The 18,318-nt window shown below is 52.4% G+C and overlaps 1 protein-coding gene across 1 annotated transcript; it reads right to left on the bottom strand.

The window, feature by feature from the left end:
- Positions 1-1,596: 1,596 nt before the first annotated feature.
- Positions 1,597-13,516, bottom strand: BPIFB6 (BPI fold containing family B member 6). Its single transcript, XM_070421495.1, has 15 exons — positions 13,417-13,516; positions 12,118-12,217; positions 10,943-11,047; positions 10,345-10,494; positions 10,125-10,188; positions 9,677-9,737; positions 8,784-8,875; positions 7,600-7,776; positions 6,771-6,824; positions 6,228-6,404; positions 5,437-5,504; positions 3,707-3,752; positions 2,858-2,921; positions 2,371-2,447; positions 1,597-1,721 (listed from the first exon to the last, which is right to left on the bottom strand). Exons 1-15 carry the CDS (start codon positions 13,514-13,516, stop codon positions 1,689-1,691), a joined length of 1,368 nt encoding a protein of 455 aa, XP_070277596.1. The 3' UTR covers positions 1,597-1,688.
- Between the last annotated feature and the right edge of the window lie 4,802 nt (positions 13,517-18,318).

Here is an 18,318-nt window from a genome sequence, read left to right as displayed (position 1 = left end):
GCCATACCGCGCCCTCCAAGACACCCGTGTGTGCCCAACACCACTCCTTCCCCCCAGACCCACCCAGACGCCCCACATACAGAGACTCACCCCCACACAGAGATACTTCGACAAATGCACACACCAACACACAGACATCCCACTCCAGTAATTTCCAGCACTGCGGCCCCAAGGGATCCTGGGAGGCCCGCACACGTTCCTTTTTCAAATTTAAGGATTTATTTATTTATTTATTTATCTATTATTTTATTTTACATTCTAGCAAATGACACTGATTTTCAGGTCCACTTAGAATACATTTATTTTAAAATGTATATTTAACTGTATTATGTGTACACATATGTTTGTTTACTTGTAAAAGGAGTCAATTTAAAGGCCAGTACCAGTGTCAATCCCAGAGAGGAGATGTGACAAATATCAGGAGCTGAGTCTCATGTGAATGTCATCTGTGAGACGTGGAAAAACCCTCAGCACAGTTGACGTACAAATGACCATGGGACACAGGCGCACGCAGACATGGACAGATACCAGAGGTCTTTTCACAGACAAATCTCCAAAGCTGGACATCCGCATCTACACAGATGCCCCCGACCGCCTGGATCCATAGGCCATGTATACTGACACCTGCTCAAAACTGCACATTCTGGCACCCGGTCTGGCACAGCCGTCCCCCCGCCCCCCACTCCAGCATAGACACACCTGTTCACATCCCTCTTGGTCTCAAACACTTGCCTGTGGCTAACATTTCTCGAGCACTTACTTTGTGCCAGGCCCTGTGCTAAGCACTTTTCATTATTTAATTCATTTAATCCGCATGAAACCCTGCTGAAGTCAGTACTACCATTATTCCCATTTTACAGGTGAGGAAACGGAGGCTCAGAGTGAAGTGAACTGCCCACGGCACACAGCAGTGAGCAGGTAGAGCCAGGATTTGGACCGAGGCAGACTGGCTCCAGAATTCCAATCCCCAGCTCTGTCTCCTGACTTGCCAGGTGGCCTTGGGCCAGTTGTTCCACTTCTCTGAGCCTTCGTCTCTGCATCTGTGAAATGAGGACAGTCCTCATCTCTCTCAACTGCTTTGTGAGGATTAAAGGAGGTGATGTAGGCAGGACGCCTGGGAGCCTGCTATGTCATTGGCTCCCTCTGAACAGAGCCATCCTCAAGTTACCAAGATTTGGGAGCAACTTAGGTGGGTAAGGAGAGCTTTGCCATTTGCTAAACTGTGTAAACTTGGGCAAGGGAGTTGACCTCATTGTGCCTTAGTTTCCTCATCTGTAAAGTGGGGATGGAGATGGTGCCTCTTCTTATCAGGTTATTGTGTATTAAATGAGACGGTACAAGTAAAACCCTGAGCATGACATTCAGCAGGTATTCAACCTATGCTCAGGCCTGCCCCAAGACTGTGACCAGCTTCCCTCAGACCCCAAGCTGGTCTTAGACCCCAAAACCCACCAAAGGGGAAGAAAAGCCACACGTCGATTTGTTACAAATAACGAGGTCAAAACATTAGATGTTTGTAATGGCCTTTCTCCTGTTTATTGCCAAGGCCCCAGCCCAGGCCTCCCCGCTTCACTCCTTGCTAAAAGAAGCAGCCAGTGGTGCTAGGGGGCCAGGCTCCAATCAGGGGCTCCTCCACGGTGCACAGCCAATGGTGGTGTGTGGGCACTGGCAGCTGAATCCTGTCCTGGTCAGTCCAGCTTCAAGTCCATCACGAGGGCGTTCTGGCAGGAGATAAAGGGCCAGGTGTAGATGGGCGGAGCAATGATGGGGCCACCCAGGTGCAGAATGGGATGGACCAAGCCGTGGCCAGGAAATGGAAGCCAGCGTTTGAGAGCAGAGGATGAACCCTACGACCCTTCACCTCTCTACGCTTCCATTTTCTCAATGGTCAAGTGCGGACCAGCACCCCTTCCTCCCAGATTGGAGAGACAGAAGGCGCAAAATGCACATTGAATGCTCTGTGTGCAAGGCTTGGCATGGAGTGAAAAGCTAATATTTAGTGAGTGCTTACTGTATACCTTTAGATGAATTATCTCAATGAATCATCACAACAGTTCTCGGGGGCAGGTACCCATATTATCATCCCCATTTTCAGCACAGAAAAATCGAGGCATAGAGAAAGGTGAGGTAAATTGCCTGAGAAGGCAGGGAAAGAGAGTGGCAGAATTCTCATTTCCTTCTAAGGACTCCCTGGCCAAGCAGGGCCAGGTTCTGAAGGGCGGGGCACTGCTCAAGGGATTGGCAAGATAATATTGATGGCCACAGCCCTCCTCAGCCTGCTCCCCCCAGGAGGAGAAAGGCAGGCTTTTGCTCCTCACTCATTGGCCAAAAGTGTTGACTGAGATGGCCTTCCCCAGTTCCTTTCCTTACCTCTACTATGTCCAGCTCTGCCAGGTTGTAATTCATGTTCAGAAAGTCTGGAAGTGGAAGTCCAACTCGGAGCACATCTGAGAAATACAGTAAGAGTCATTTCAGCCTGATTACTCTGCCGTTGATTAAGGAGTGGATGCCTGAAGCAGAGGAGTAGGAATTCGTGCTGTGATTGATTCATGATGTCTGCCAGCTGCACAGGCAGAGAGAGCATAGGCCAGACCACTGTGTATTTGCATCCCAGGTCTGGGTTAAGATCTGACTCATGGTGTGGGGTTAAGAATCAAGTGTGCAAAATTGTGGGAGGTGCCTTTGTCCGTAGACAGGTGACATTAAGACTACATGAACCTCAAAGATTCAGCAAGATCATCCATTCCCTGTTAGCCTCCCCCATCTGGGGCCAGTGGAGGGGCTTTGAGACCACCAGGTGGCATCCTTTCCTGCTCAGAAAATCACCAGCAAAATCAACGCCTGTTGGCGCCCTCACCATTGACAGCCGGGATGTAAGCTTCTCGAAGAAAATCAGTGATAAAGCCAGTCAGTTTCTTCTCCTGGGGGAGAGAGAAAGAAAGAGAGAAAATACCCACATCCCATCGTTCAATTCAATTCAACAAAACTTTCAACCCTCACTCCAGCTGGGTCTGGGGACCACAGGAATGAATATTAGACACAGCCAATAATTTGTCCCGCTGACATCAAAACTGGGCCTGACCCTGTTTAACTGTAGGCCGATGCCTTTCACCTCTGCTTAGTGCCATTCAGGTGACATGTGGGCCTTGGGTCATGGTCCCGGCATGGGGGGAAGTCAGGAGACACGGGGGGGCCTGTGGACCCCATTCCTGCTCCTATAGAAAATTTTGATCAGTCATTCATTCACTACCTGCCTGTACCTCAGTTTCCCCATCTGTGAAAATATAATAGCACCTACTCACATGGCTTCAATGAATTTGGGGAAAGCACGGAGTAAGTGTTCAGTAAGAACTATGGTCAGGATTATTATTTTTAGCACCTACTGGGTCAGGTTCTGTGTTGGGCTCTGAGGCTACAGAGACTAATAAAAAGAACATCTGGGTCATCCGAGTCAGCTCAGGCTGCTATGCATGACAATGTTTTCTAAAATCGATCTAAAGAGATGTCCAGATTCTACCCAGAAAAGAAAACAGGGACTCAGAGAAGCTACGTGACTTTCCCAAGGTCAAATAGCAAGTCGGGATCCCCTAATCCCACAGGGACCTTCTCGATTTACTTTGCCTCCATTTCGAGGCCGGTCCCTGCAGTCCCAAGGGAGAATAAGCCCAGTCTTGCCAGACTAGGCAGTAACACTTGGGACTCTTACCTTGAAGGCACCAACTGATGAGGTCTGCCGGGACAGGCTCAGTAATCTGTGCAGGGGAAAGAAGCAAGGTGGGGAGAGGGCAGTCAGAACCACTGCCCCTGGCCCTGGAGAAAGGGGATCGCAAACACCCCACCCCACCCTCCTGCAGAGGTTTCCTCTATGCCTTCCTATCAGGTGTTTGTAAGTCTGTGCTTGCATGCTACCTTTGGTAGGGTGCTCACTACCTTTCATTACAGCCCTTTCTGTTTCCCACAAGCTCAAGCCACTGCCTCCTCTCATTGGTCCTGACTCTTCCCTCAGGGACCCCAAGTCATGTCTATTGCTTCTTCCCAAGGCCATGTATGCAGAGATTTGCAGGCCAACTAATTAGTCCCAAATCCTTGAAAGACACAGAGTTAGAACCGCCCCCCCCCCCAACACACACACACACACACTCAGCCTCATCCCCTGGACAATCTCCAATAGGCACTAATACATGTTGGCACCAGAACAGACCACGCAGTGGTCATCTGGTGGCTTTGTCATCCCAGCATCTATCCTCTATTCCAGTAACAGGTGCTCCATTTTCTACTCTTATTCCAAGACATTCAGATGGGGCTAACTTCAGCCTAAGCACATGAATCAGACCTGGCTAAGCAGAGCATTCCAATCAGAGCAGTGTGGTGATTAGCTTAGGGTTGGTCATGTGCTCCATGGTAGACCAGTGAGAAGCAGCCTTGGTAATTCTGTTAGAACTATTGAACAAGAGGCCACTCTTGATGTTAGGGTCACTTTGCCACTACCTCTGGAGAGACTGCTTGAGAAGTCAGCCAATAAAGTGGACAGCAAGGGCCAAGGGAGGAATGAGACAGAGTCTTGAGGACTTCATTTGCATACCTAGATCTAGCCATTCCTGAAAGCAACTGTACCTCTAGAATTTTCAATTACATAAGCCAAGTGATTCCCTTTGGAGCTTAAGTCATTTAAAGTTGGAATTTTCTCTTGCAACTGAAAGAATCCTGGCCTAATGCCAGTCAGATGAAAGATTAAAGCAAATACAAAAATGAATGAACAACTGACAGTAAAACTAGAATGTTGAAGTGGAATAATGAATATAATTTAGGTAGCCAGTGCCTAACACGTAGACAGAGCTCTAAAAATGTCGCTGCTATTAGCCTAAGAAAAAGCTGCCTGGATGAGTTATCATTTGAGCTGGGCACTGATAAATGGACTTTGGACAGTATGGACCAAGGCTTATTAAATGAAAAAAGAAACATGGTCTCACCATCAGAGCCACTGTCAAGACCCTAATGGAATTGCCTGGCCGGTATGGCTCAGCGGTTGAGCATCAACCCAAGATGTTGCCAGTTTGATTCCCAGTCAGGGCACATGCCTGGGTTGTGGGCTTGATCCCCAGTGTGGGGCATGCAGGAGAAGCTGATCGGTGATGTTCCTGTCTCATTGATGTTTCTATCTCTCTGTCCCTTTCCCTTCCTCTCACTCTAAAAATTATATATATATATATATATAGCAGTGGTGAGAGAATTTGAGAAGAGCCTTGAGTACCAAGCTAAGATCTGAGAGAAGATCATTTAGACAATGGGGAGTCATTGAGGGTTCTGGAGCAAGAATAGTGACCAGATTGACCTGGCAGTGTGGACTATGCTGGATGGGTCAGAGAAGACCTTGGAGCAGGAAAACAAGTGGTGTTGGTAATACCAAGGAAGCCAGTGTTGGCAGCAGACTCCTACCTGTTCAGAGAGGTGGCCATCTGCAACCGGTTCTCACGCACTGAGTACTGAATTTCCAGGTTGAAGTGCTGGCATGAGGGGAAGCAGGGAGGAGGCAGTGAGCCCTCATCAGGGCTGGCAAAACCAGAAGTTTTACCACTTTCCCAACACCACCACTACTGCCAAGACAGCAGTGGTCTTCCTCTCTGCCCATCCCATCTTCAGGAACTGAGCCCAGCAGTCTCCCCATGACCCCAGCCCAGGCTGCTCATCCCTCCCTGTATCTGACCCAGGACAGAAATACCTGGCATGTTTGTAGATTCCCGCAGACATCATGTAATTTCTCCAGGCCTTTGCACATCCTGTAACCTCTGCCTGGAGTGCCCTCCACCACCAGCCCAACCCCTTTCCTGGCCAGTTCCTGCTCAACTTTCAACTGCCTGCTTAGATAGCACCGCCTCCGGGAAGTCCTTTGTGATTTCCTCTAACTGGATTTGGAATCTCTCCAGGCTCCCACAGTCCCCAAGTGAAGCCCTTCACTGCCCTTATAAATGTCAATGGATGTTGAAGGGAGGCATAGGGAGAGAGGAGAGGCAAAGGAAGGACTAAACTATTGACTCTCCATTTGTTGATCATTCCAGCCACTCAAAGTTTCAATGGCAGAGCCAAAGATCAGACATCAGGTGACAGTCTGGGAAGTCAGGGCCACACAATTGAGATGAACAAAGAACGCTTCAGTTCATTAGTTGGCTATCAACTAAAATCCCACCTTCCGAGAGGTTAGGCTTAAATAGGGAAGAGATTCCACTCACAGCTTCCAGGAGAAAGAGGGACACAGGAGCCTTGCCCCGCCGCCGCCGGGCAGCAAACATCTCCAGGGTGCCATGGAGGTGCAGCAGGCTCTTGCCTGTCTCCATGGTGACCTTGGGGGCCTTGTTTATCCTAATCTGAGTCACCAAGGGCTTTGGCTTGGGATAGGCCTCGGCCACCTGCAGAAACCAGGAAATTCCCCTCAGAGCCAACCCTCAGACTGGTGGCTTCCGTTGAAACCAGGAGTCTGTCGTGAACTAGGTGATTCCACCGTGGGCACAGGAAGTACAACATTCAAAGGCTGGGATGTGTCTATCAGGAAATAAAAGGAACAAACCAGACAATCTGGCTATTTCTATACTGACATGGAAAGTACAACATACTCATGCGGACCCAAAGTGTACTTTATGGAGACGTCCCAATGATTCCACCCTGGACAAGGGAGATGAGCATTGAAAAGCTGCCTCCCCAGTTTCTTGTCCCTTTGACTAGAGGAGAACAGGGCAGAGCAGGACGTGGTGATCATGGGTAGTCGGGGCACTCACTTCAGGGATGAAGCCAGACAGTGTCTTAGTGGTTTGTGGGGGCAGCTCACCAACCTACAAAATGCAAGTCAAGTTTAGGATTACTGAAGCCTTCCTTAACCCATCCTAACCACCACCTCCTCTGACTTAATAAGGTGTGCCTTCTGACAGTCCCTTCATCACAACACTTGTCACTCTGTGATTAAGTAGATAATGAACTCCTGTGGCTTACATATTCTGATACCCATAGTTCTTAGTACATGGTGAAATACTGAGAAAATGTTGGGTGAAAAGGCAGGCAGATAGAAGGAAATGAGTAGATGTAATGGGGGGGGGATGAATGGATGGATAGATAGATGGGGAAATGGACAAAGAGAGGAGTGAGTGAGTGGATGGGAGGATGCATGGATGATGAATGTTTATATAGGAGAATGAATAATAGATGATGGGCAGGTGGATGGATAGGTGAGAGAATGAAAAGAATAATGAATGGAAGGATGGGTGGATGTGAAGATGGTAGAAAGGTATAAGTGGATGAAAGAATGGATGATGTATGGATTAATGGGCATGAGGATGGATGGGAAGGGACATGGATGGATAGTGGGTGCATGGATGGGAGGATGAATGGATGGACCAGGGGGATGGATGGATGGATGGATGGATGGATGGATGAGTAGATGGTGGTTACATGGACAGAGATGGTAGGTGGCAGGGTTAACTAATGATAGAAACCTAAATCAGTTCTGGCATCTCCCAGTCCTAGCATTGCCCACAACCCGAGGATGATTCTAAGAATGAACACATCAGACAGGGACTGTCATTACAGGGGGCGTGGCACTGGACAGCTCACCATGGTATCCTGGATGTTCAAATCAAAGGACTTCTGCAGAAGGGCAAGCTCTGCTGTGAGGAAGGCGGCCGAGAGCAGCAGCTGCGAAGAGCCTTCATCATAGTCTTCGGGGAACTCTGGGGCCTCCCCGTCATCAGCAAGCTGGATGGTGGTGCCCTCTTGCTGCTGTACCACAGGCTGTGGGACAGCAGAAAAGAGACAGCCTTGGCCATGAGGCGCTGTGGCTAAGGGTGAGTCTCAGTTCTCCAAACTAATGGCACTCAAGCCATCAGCTGTTAGAGCCAGAGCCCAACCCTCCCAGGGTACCAGTGGGTAGACAGAGGCTGATAGGGTAGGGAAGTCAGTCACTAAACCACTGGCGGTTTCTCCTAGGATTACTTAAGTAACCTCAGTTAATCTAACTTTGACTGTCTGGGCCCTCATTTATGCAGAACGTATTTTCTGTTTTATTCTCAAAAGAAAAAGGTAACTGCCAAAACCGGTTTGGCTCAGTGGATAGAGCGTCGGCCTGCGGACTGAAGGGTCCCGGGTTCGATTCCGGTCAAGGGCGTGTGCCTGGGTTGCGGGCATATCTCCAGTGGGAGATGTGCAGGAGGCAGCTGATCGATGTTTCTCTCTCATCGATGTTTCTGACTCTCTGTCTCTCTCCCTTCCTCTCTGTAAAAAATCAATAAAATATATTTAAAAACGAAAAAAGAAAAAGGTAACTGGAAAATAATATAGGGCCTGTAAGAAACACGCTGGAAGGAGACTTTGCAGGGAGATAACTTCTTGGGATTTTTCTTCCCTTCCTTAAAGATGCATCTCACCTAGTCACCTGCAGCTCTGGAAACGTGGGTGAGGACCCACCTCAGCCACCAACTTACGGTGGGACCCTAGCTAAGCCTTGCCTCCTCCCAGGCCTCAGTGTCCCTGTCTGTACAATTGTGGGGTACAACTGGGTGAGCCACTCACTGGGAGAAGCAGACAGCATTGGGAGAAGGTGTGCGTGTGGAGTCAGCAGTCCCGGGAAATCAGCTAAGGGACTCGGGGTTCAAGTTGAGAGCAGAAAGAGGGAAAGGGCCCCAATGTCAGGAAATACTTGCATAGGTGAGCCTGGTCTGCAAGGACCACAGCCCCAGACAGCCCCACCACTCAGGCCAGTGAACTTGAGACCCCAGGCCTCTGGTGACCCTGGTGCTTACACTGAAGTCCACTTGGATGTAGCTGGCTGTGGTGGACGGTATGGATGTCAGGACATACTTCACGGTGCCCATCTGGCCTATGGGCATGGGGGCTGTGTGAAGAGGAGGTTACGTTTAGAGAGGCGCCAACCCGGAAGCAGCTCAGAGAAGCCAGCACCAGCCAACCTCTACCTGAGCCTGACCTACGTGCCAGGAATCCTGGCCCTCTATGTGACCCAAGGCAAATTATTTAGCATCGCTGGGCCTCAGTGATTTCATCTGTAGAATGGAGGCCATGGTGCCTAACCTGGAAAACCAGGCCCGCTCCCATCGCTCTGCAGGCACAGAGCTTGAGAGTTTACCGAGGGTTGTCACAGCTCAGTTCTCACCACGAAAGGGTGGGGTTAGGATTATCAGCTCTATGTTACAGATGAGCAAACTGGGGCTTGTAGGAGTGAAGTGACGTGCCCCAGGCCACACTGCTGGGCACATAAGCCCACCATCTTCATTCCCAGCTATTGGGATTTCCTCTCCCCCAACACTGCAGAGTCCTGTGAATCCCAGGATGAGGGAGGCAGCAGATGCTCTTGGCAAAGGAAAGAGGTATCACCGCCTTCCTGGGGATTCCTATTCAGATTGCAGGGTGTGGAGAGCCCCCCATGGCTGCTGTCCTTGGAGTCTGGGGGTGATGGATAGAATAATGGATGAAGAGCTAAGAGGCAAGGACCCCAGAGTCCCTCAGGGTCTCAGGCTTCCCATCTGGACAGTCGGGGAATGGACAGACACCATTACCTCAGACCTCCTCTAGTCCCAAGGCTGGGCTGGGAGCAGGCACTTGAATGGGAAGTGGGGCATCAAAGTCCGCCCATCCTGATGCCCCCATGTGGGAGCAGGGCATGGCTAGGACCACTCACCATTCATGTTGGCCCACTTCTTGTTTACATACACCAGGACTGCATCGATGGCTGGACACATCTGGAAGCAGAGAAGGTGCTGGGATAAAAGGGCCCCTGCGTGGAGGACCTCACTCTTCACAGATGAATGGTACTCCATGGGGCAGCCCAAGAGCCCCGTGTCCCAGTGATGGGTCATCTGGGCAGGGTTGGCAAACTGTGATGTGCAGGCTCATTTCTTTCTCCTGTGCTCATGGCAGACATCACTAGATGATCACAGCACTGTCTCCTGCTGAGCCAGCCACAGCCTCAGAATCCTCCTCAGCCACTATCAGCCAATCAGGGTCAGCACCTGCGATAAAGCACCTGCCAGCCCTGGTCTAAGCACTCCCGTGGATGAAGGGAGGCATGAAGCCCGCTGGCTGCGAGTTTGACATGCTTGGGGTAGAGGCTTGCTCTGGGTACTCACCAGGCCAGGAAGAACTTTGTGTAGGGTGCTGTCCAGGAACTTTTTGACAACATTAGGCATCATGCTGGACATAGAAAATGGGGGCAGGGGCACAAGAGCAGGAAGTTAGGCACAGGACAAACACGGGCATGGCTAAGGAAGTGCCACGGCTCAGGAAGTGGGTGCTGAGCCGGGTGGCAATGCGAACCCAGCCTTCCTCCCCAGCTGCAGAGCCCCTCACTTGCTAGGCAGGTTGGTCTTCACGCTGACCAGGATGACCTCACAGCCCTCGCTCTTGAATATGGGCAGGCCTGTCTCCTCGTCCTGCAAAATCCGGTTGGTGGCTGTGATGTTCAAGACCACAGTGATCTCCATGTTCTTACCCATGAAGCTGGAAGAGAGGGTAGGGAGGCGTCATGGGCATATCTGCCACTGTGGCCACTATCCTTATCTCCTCTTCGCCTGCATTCTCTGCAGCTCTGGCAGGGACCACCCGCCCAGGACAGAAGAGGGGATGGGACCTGCCCAACGTCACAAAACCAGCCTTTCCTCTTCCCTCTTGCTTTGGTAAACTCTTACACATCCTTCAAAACCCTGCTCAGCTGTCATAATCTCCAAAAAGCTTTTTCTGATCCCTTCACCTTGCCAATGCTTCCTCTGTCCTGGGTTAATCATTCAATATGTGATCCCCTGTGTTCAGGTCTGGTTCCCATCAGAGGTAGGAATCAAGTTTGCATCATCTTAAACCACAGCATCCAGATGGTAAACAGTAGGTACTCAATAAATGTGCATGTAAGACTGAGATGAGGACACCTCCTCTCCTCCCCGGCCACACTCACTTCTTGCCAGTGATGGTCATGCCGGTGGAGACAGACTGGAAGATGCCCACCCCTGGTGTGAGGCTCAGTGTGATGACAGGCAGCTGCACGTCCTTCACCTTCATACTGGGAGGGACAGACATGCACAGCAATGATAAGCGGACAGGTGAGACCCTGCCAGCTGCTCAGTCCACTCCTCCACCCCCTAGCTTGGGGGTGCTTAGGTAAATCCCCTATCCCACGTCATAGGGCTAAGCCTGCCCTGTGGGGCCATTGTGAAACAAACAAAAAGCTGGGCATGAGCCAGTTTGTACACAGAAAGACGCCTGGCTGACGGTGTGACCTTGGGCTACATCGTTCCCTTCTCTGAGCCCCGGTTTCCCCATTGGCAAAATGGGGAGGTTTGCTAGGATCAGGGTTTCTCCCCCTCAGCACTACTGACCTCTTGGGCAGGATCATTCTTTGTTGTGGGGAGCTGTCCTGTGCATCGCAGGATGTTTAGTAGCAACCCTGGCTTCTACCCACGAGAGCGTCAGAGGCACCTCCCTACCCCCACCCCAGCAAGTCATGACAACCAGAAATGTCTCCAGACACTGCCAAGTGTCTCTTGGAGGCAACATCATCCCTGCTTGAGAACCAGCAGTCTGAGGTTTGGGATAGCAGGGATGTGGCGTGTCTACCTTTCCCTGCCCATCCTGAGCTTTGGGCAGACATTGCTAAGTGACCACAGGCCTATTTCCTGCTCAGTCCAGGGAGTGCCTCCCCAGCACATCATTCCAGGCAGCCCCTACCCATCAACTCTATGTGGCACCTGCAAAGGAACCGACCCTGCCGTTAGAAGGTTGTTGATACCTTCCCAGCTTTGCCATTTGAGGATTTTTCTTACAATTGCACATACATTCAGTGAGCGCCTGCTGCAGGCAGGCAACTGGAGTCTGACTGTCAACCTCGCTTCCTCCTCCCAGTGACCCTGCTCACAACAGAGCAGGGATGGTCCTCCGTGGACGACTGTGGAGACTGAGACCCAGGCAGGAGAGTGATGTGCCCAGGGTCACAGAGCAAGCCAGCAACAAGGCGGGGAAGAGGCCCGCACCCCGCACGAGCTGCCCCGCCTCCTTCTCAGGTCCTGGCACGGCATTCCCCACCACCTTCTCCCCTAGCCATCACCCCACACACAAAGCCCCTACCCCACTCACTCAGTGAGGCCCTTGATGGGTTTCACCCCCGGACGTTTCTTGCCCGCCTCAGCGGCCATCTTCTCCAGGATATGACTCTCGTCCATAGCACTCTGGACCTCTGGAAAGGGGCAGGATCCAGAGACACTCAGCTGGGCTCCTCCTGCTTCCCTGCCCGGGGCCGGTTTCTCTGGTATCCTAGGCCCAGGCCACTTACAAGGGGCACCACTATGTGCCGCACAGTCACTGTGCCCCACTCGGAGCTGGGGGCCCAGGGACCCAGAGATGAGTCATGCCAAGCCCTCCTCAAGCCTCACGAGAAGACAGAGTCACCAGCAACGTCAGCATGAGTGGTAAGAGTCATAGGAAGCACCAGCAGCTAGAGGAACCACAGGGGGGGTTAGGCCAGGAAAAGAAGATCCGAGGAAGGCTTCCAGGAGGAGGTGACCTGTTAGTTGGTCCTTGAGAGAGGACTAGGGATTTTCAACAGGAAGCAAGGGGATAAAGGGGGCCTCTCCAGGCAGCGGGCACAGCAAGGGCAAAGGTGGGGAAGTGGGGAAGGAGGTGGCATGGTGAGGGACAAGTGAGAAACACAGCCTGGCTGGAGGGTTGGAAGGGACGTGACAGACCCCAAGCCACTCTCACACCTGGAACTCATCTGGGATTTTGTTGAAATGCAGATTCTGTGCCTAAAGCCAAGACATTCTGATTCCCCAGGCCTGGAGGCCCCAGCCCCAAATAACAGTTCCAGAAACACCTGCATAATGTTCACAGGCTAATTCCCAGAGAGGGGACAAATACTGAGCTGACTGAACTGTCATTAGCCCTTTACACCTGGATGTGACTTCATTTTCCTGGAAGTCACAGACCTCAAAGGTCGGAAATAAATTTTTATTCAAGTTCCCCCCCCCTCAAAGTTTCATATTTATTTGATCCTGCTCAGTAAAGACTGGCCACCCTATTTTACATTTCTTTACATTTACATTCAGAGGGTAAGTGAACTCCCTGAGATCATACAGCAAATTATTGGCTGGCCTGAGATTCGGTTTATATGTGTCTGTCCCGCACACAGCCTACTTGTGGACACCAACCCCTGCCACCAGAGCCAAGGAGAGGCTCCAGGGAAACAGGATTTCCAGCTGTGCCTCCAACTTGTGGAGGGACCCTGGACAAGTCACCCCATTTTGCTTGTAAGTGTATTATGAGGATCATGGGATGTTCGAGGCCATGAGAACATGAGCAACCACTGCGCACTTACCACCTACTCCCTGTCCCGCCTGCCTCCCACCTCCAGCCTCCCACCTGGGCCCACCAGCTCACCGTGGTTCAGGATGTCCATGCCCAGCCGCAGCAGCGCCCCGGGCTCAGCTCGTGTGCGGGTCAGTAGGCCGCAGAGTGCCAGACACAGGATCTGCAGCATGGCTCCGCCTGGGCCACAGAGCCTGGGTTGGCTGCAGCCCACCAGGCCCTGTGGCCCCTGGAGACTTCCCAAGCCCCAGAGCAGATTGGGCCCCGGGATGATCTCCAGGGTCCCGGAGCCTTGGGACTCTCGCCAGTTCAGCAAACTTCATTACCGCCTTCCAGAGGGGTCAGAGTGTCCAGACACAGGACCTCTGCCCCCCCCCCCCCCCCCACACACACACACACACACTGCAGGGCACGTCCCTCGCTAAGCTTCAGTTCCTCATCTGTGGGCATGATGCGTTCTGACCAGCCTGCACTATGAGGTTGCTGGAGGTTCAGCTGCAGTTTTTCATGAGTTCAAATGTGGCTCCATTCCGGGCAATGCTGGGGCCTTGAAGGGGATTCCAACCTGGTCTGACTCAGGGAACCCCCTTCCCCCCACCTCGACACTACAGCCAATGGCATCCCCCACTTCCTCCAGCTCCGTCTCACTTCCAGACATCTCAGCTCAGAGCCCCTTAAGGCCTCGTGAGACATCCCTTTACCAATAAGGAAACTGAGACCCGTACCCAGGGTTTCACAGCCAGTGAGTAGAGAGCTGGGCGAGGACTTTCCAACCCAGACCCTTCGAAGTTCCCTTCCCACCCCAACCCCCCAGAAATCCCTTTCTCCTACTTACCAAGACCTCAAGTTCTCCCAACCAGAGGCCACGTGTTTAGTTCAGGTTTGAGCTGTGGATGAGAAGAACCAAGGAGGGGCCACGGGGCCTGGCCTGTGTCACCCAGAGAGGGAGAGCTCCAGCCGGCCTGCTGACGGCAGCTCAGGCCCCACTGCTCCACAAACAGAGATGGGCACCTACTTTGAGCTCATGCACTCATTCATTAATTCACTCACTCACTCATTCACTCATTCAACTCACATTTATTGAATGTGACAGGCAGACCAGGCTACAAGGTAGACATGGCAGAGACAGTCCTACTCCTCCTGAATCTTAAAGAGAAGCAATAGAATGGGATCCAGTGTGTGTGTCGGGGGAGGTGGGGGGTGAGCAGAGAAGGACTCTATGAAGAGGAGATATTTAGGCTGAAACTAAAGGATAAGAAGCAGCCAGCATTTAAAAAGCCAGGGCAGACCATTCAAGCCTACAATCAATATTTGCTCAATGAAAGTGTATGTTTCTCTCTCGTCCCATTTATTTTTAAACGTCTATCTTGGTTTGAAAATAAGCAATCTTGGTGTTTCCTCAACCCCTATGAACACACATATGTGCCATGGGAATGTGCCAGGCATATGCACGCCCAGTGTCAGATCTCTTCGGAAATCATACCCGGAGGGACAGGGAAGTTCAGTGCCAGGGTAACAGTGCTGGGAGGGCCTGGTGAAGGTCTCCTCTAGCTCCAGATAGATCTCCCAGTTTGGAAGGCTGGACCCAGAGACTTGAACACCAGCCCTGGCCCCCTGTTTCCAGGCCAGAACTGATGCCGGGCGATACGGCCATTCTGGGCAGGGTTCTTTGCCTCTTACCATACTCAGTGGCTGAGGGTAACAGAGTCGGGAGGTGTTTCTGAGACGGCCAGTGTCAGGGTTTTGTTTCTGCCTGTGCTTGCGCTTTTGCCTAAGCTGTCCCTCCCTCTTAGAATGCCCTCTCCCCACCGCCCCACCACCCCCCACCACCCATAATCTGCTTATCCCTCACGTCTGAATTTCAGCCTTTGCTTCCCCACCAGGAAGCTGCCCCTCAACCTTCCACTGCCCCCATCCTCAGGATCACAGTTTGAACCTGACTGTACACCTAATCCACTCTGCCCCCAAGTGAGTGTTTCCTGTTGTCCCCACCAGCACTCTTTGCTTACACATTTTCAGATGCTCCTAGATGCACCAAACCTCCCCTTCACCCCCACATCCCTGCCCCGTCGCCCCAGCTCAGCTCTGAGCTCCTGCAAAGCAGGGCTTCTCTGGTCTTCCCTCGGCCACCGATGGAGCTCCAGGAGGCCCCTCCGATCTGCTGTCACGTTGATCTTGCCCACCCTACAAAACCTAAAGATCGCAAGGTCCAGTGGCTTCCTGGCAAGTGGGGAGCCCTGGCTGAGGATCAGGACATAGAACTAAGCCCTGGCCCTGCCACCCACTTGCTCGCTGGCTGTGTGATCTCAGACAAAGCCCTTCCCTTCTCTGGACCCCAGGGTTCTCACCTGTAAAAGGACAGCGCTGGGTGAGACACTGTCCGGGGAGAGTGTGCAGGTGGGGCCTGTCCTTACCTTGCTGAGTCTGGGGACGTCCTGCAGATGACTGACCCCTGCCTCTGGACCCCGGGAAGAGGAAGCCTTTATATTTGGGAGCCTGATTAGCTGCTTGAATAATGAAGGGTTTAATGAGGCCCAGATAATTATCTCGAGGCCTAAAGAACAGGAGCCTGATGCTCACGTGACCCTTTAATCTGTTCCAATGTAAATAGCACGGAGGACGGCTGGGAAGCCTAGGTGGCTACAGGAGGGCAGGGGCAGGCGCTGAGGGGGTGGGGTGGGGGGATGACAGAGTGGTCACAGGAGCAGGTATCAGGGCTCACCTGTTCCCGCTCCTACACCCAGTGCCTCCCACAAGGCTGGGCACACAGTTGGTACTCTTTCCACAAACATCTATTGAGCACCTACTGTGTGCCAGGTCTATGCAGGGCTGTGGGGTTGCTTCAGTGAACAGGCAGTTGAGGTTCTTGTCCTGAGAGGGCTCCTAGCAACGACAGGGGGAGGTGAGCACTCGGCAGGTCACCAACCACAAGGTCAGGTCATTCCTGGGGAGGTGGAAGCCATTGAGCCGGGGGGGGGGGGGGGGGGGAATGGGGTTATCATGGGAGCCAAGGGCCTCTGAAGCAGGGGCTGTTGGAGCTGATGTCTGAGGGTGAGCAGAGCCAGCTCTGCAAGGCAGGAGAAAGGTGTTGCAGGGGGGGGCCATCAAGTGCAAATGCCTGGCAGGTGTAGGCTGGACCATCGGGCCGGTGCCCGCTCTGAGACTCACAAGGGGCACAGGAGCTAATTGTCTGGTGGGGCAGCTCCTGGAGGCGATACCAGGTGATAACTGCCAGGGGCTGGGGAGCTCCTCTCTGTGTCCAGAGCTGAAGGGCAATGAAGGCTGGGTGGCCCCATGCCACACAGAGAGCTGGCCACAGAGCTGGGGCAGGAACCCAGGCCTGGGGGTGCCCAGCCTCTACTCTGCTCTCCATGAAGCCCTTGGGAGGCCTGACTGGGGGTTCTTTAAGGGGGTGCTTCTGAATGACTGGGGTTTTCCTCATCCACCCACAGGGAGCCCCCAGGTCTGAAAGATTGAGGAAGCTACTGCGCCCGTTGTGCCCCCGGGGCCACTGAGGTGGGGGTTTGGGGCAAGGTCCTGGCTGAGGTCAGCGGGGCTGAAACCAGGGTTGGGACTGGGGAAGAGGACCCAGGTTGGCCCAGCCAGTCTGCATCCTGATCTGGGCCCAGAGCTGGAGCAGCAAGTCTACAGACAGCATTGATTTATCCCCGCGGATTCCCACCCAACTGACAGAGGGCCAGGCGGGCCTCCCCTCCTGCTGCATGCATTCTACCCAGGGTGCCTCTGCTCATCTGGCCCCTCCCGGCCTCCTCCCAGAGCCATCCTGGTATTGGGGGGTGAGGGAGAGCAGGAAGGATATGGGGTAATGGGAAGCTGGAGAAACCTACTTGCATGGGTTCAGGGATCTGTGTGGCCAGCTCCCTCAACCTCTCTGGGCTGTTGTTGTATCCTCTTTCTAATGAGGGGGCAGAATAATAATAGCAATTCTGAGCAGGAAAAGGACAGTCATGCCATTCTCCCTTATCCTAAATTTGAAGTAAAGTGGTCCAACCAAGTTCCAATGGCCAGACATAAATAAAATTATTTTTAAGGAAGCAGAGTCTTGCCTGGAGCCCAGAATGAGATCCCTCTGTAACCTGGCATCCTTTCCCCGTGCAGCCCTTGGGAACAGGGACCACACCCCACCCCTGGCCCACCCCCTCTGAAGGCCTCTTGCCCATCCAGTTCCCCATCCCCTCTGTCGGTGCCCCTGCGTGGTCACACACAGAACAGATGCTAAAACGACAAGCACAACCCCCACCTGCCCCCAGGCTCCTCCCTCTCCCCCCTCCCCGGCCCTTGCACCTGCTCTCTGAAGGTCTTAGCCGCCCGTGGTTTGCCCAGCAGCCATGGGCCAGCTCCAACCAGGCCAACAGCAAACTTCTCTGCTCTCCAGGAGGCTGAGCAACACCCTCTCCTGGGAGGTCTGAGCCCTTCCAAGTTTTTCCTTCCTGGTTCTCTCCCTCAGCCCTTGAGTCCCATACAGTTTCCTTCTAGCTTAGAGTTACTCTTTTCCCATAGTTCCTCATCCTTCATACTACACACCCCCTGTTTAAGCTGTGATTTCTAACTGAATGACTAGGCCAGCTCTCTTTCCACAGATCATGGCTTCCTTTTGGGCACAGAGCATGGCTCAGGCACTTTATCCCCCTCCTCCTAAAAGCACATATATTATACAACAGAGTACATCATTCAAAGACCTAGCTGGTTGGAAAAAGTGACTGAATAAATGAATGACAAGATAGATGAATGAATGAATGGACAAATGATGGGTGGGTGTATGGATTGAAAGGTGGGCAGATGAATAGATGGAAGGAAGATTGGATTATTGGTCTGACTGCTCAATAGATGGACCTTAAACATTGAGCTCATGATCTTTTTATAGGTCATTACTACCTTTATGGGCTGGGTCTGTGTTAGGACTGTAGGCAATACAGTCCTTAAGGGCCATTCGTAAGCTTCCCGCCACAGGAG

The sequence above is a fragment of the Myotis yumanensis genome, unplaced genomic scaffold (genome assembly GCF_028538775.1).
Source record: "Myotis yumanensis isolate MYYU_CA2020_CCGP unplaced genomic scaffold, mMyoYum1.0.hap1 SCAF_7, whole genome shotgun sequence".
Classification (NCBI taxonomy): Eukaryota; Metazoa; Chordata; class Mammalia; order Chiroptera; family Vespertilionidae; genus Myotis; species Myotis yumanensis.
Note: the sequence above shows the minus strand (reverse complement) of the source record. Positions and strands in the feature narration are given on the sequence as shown.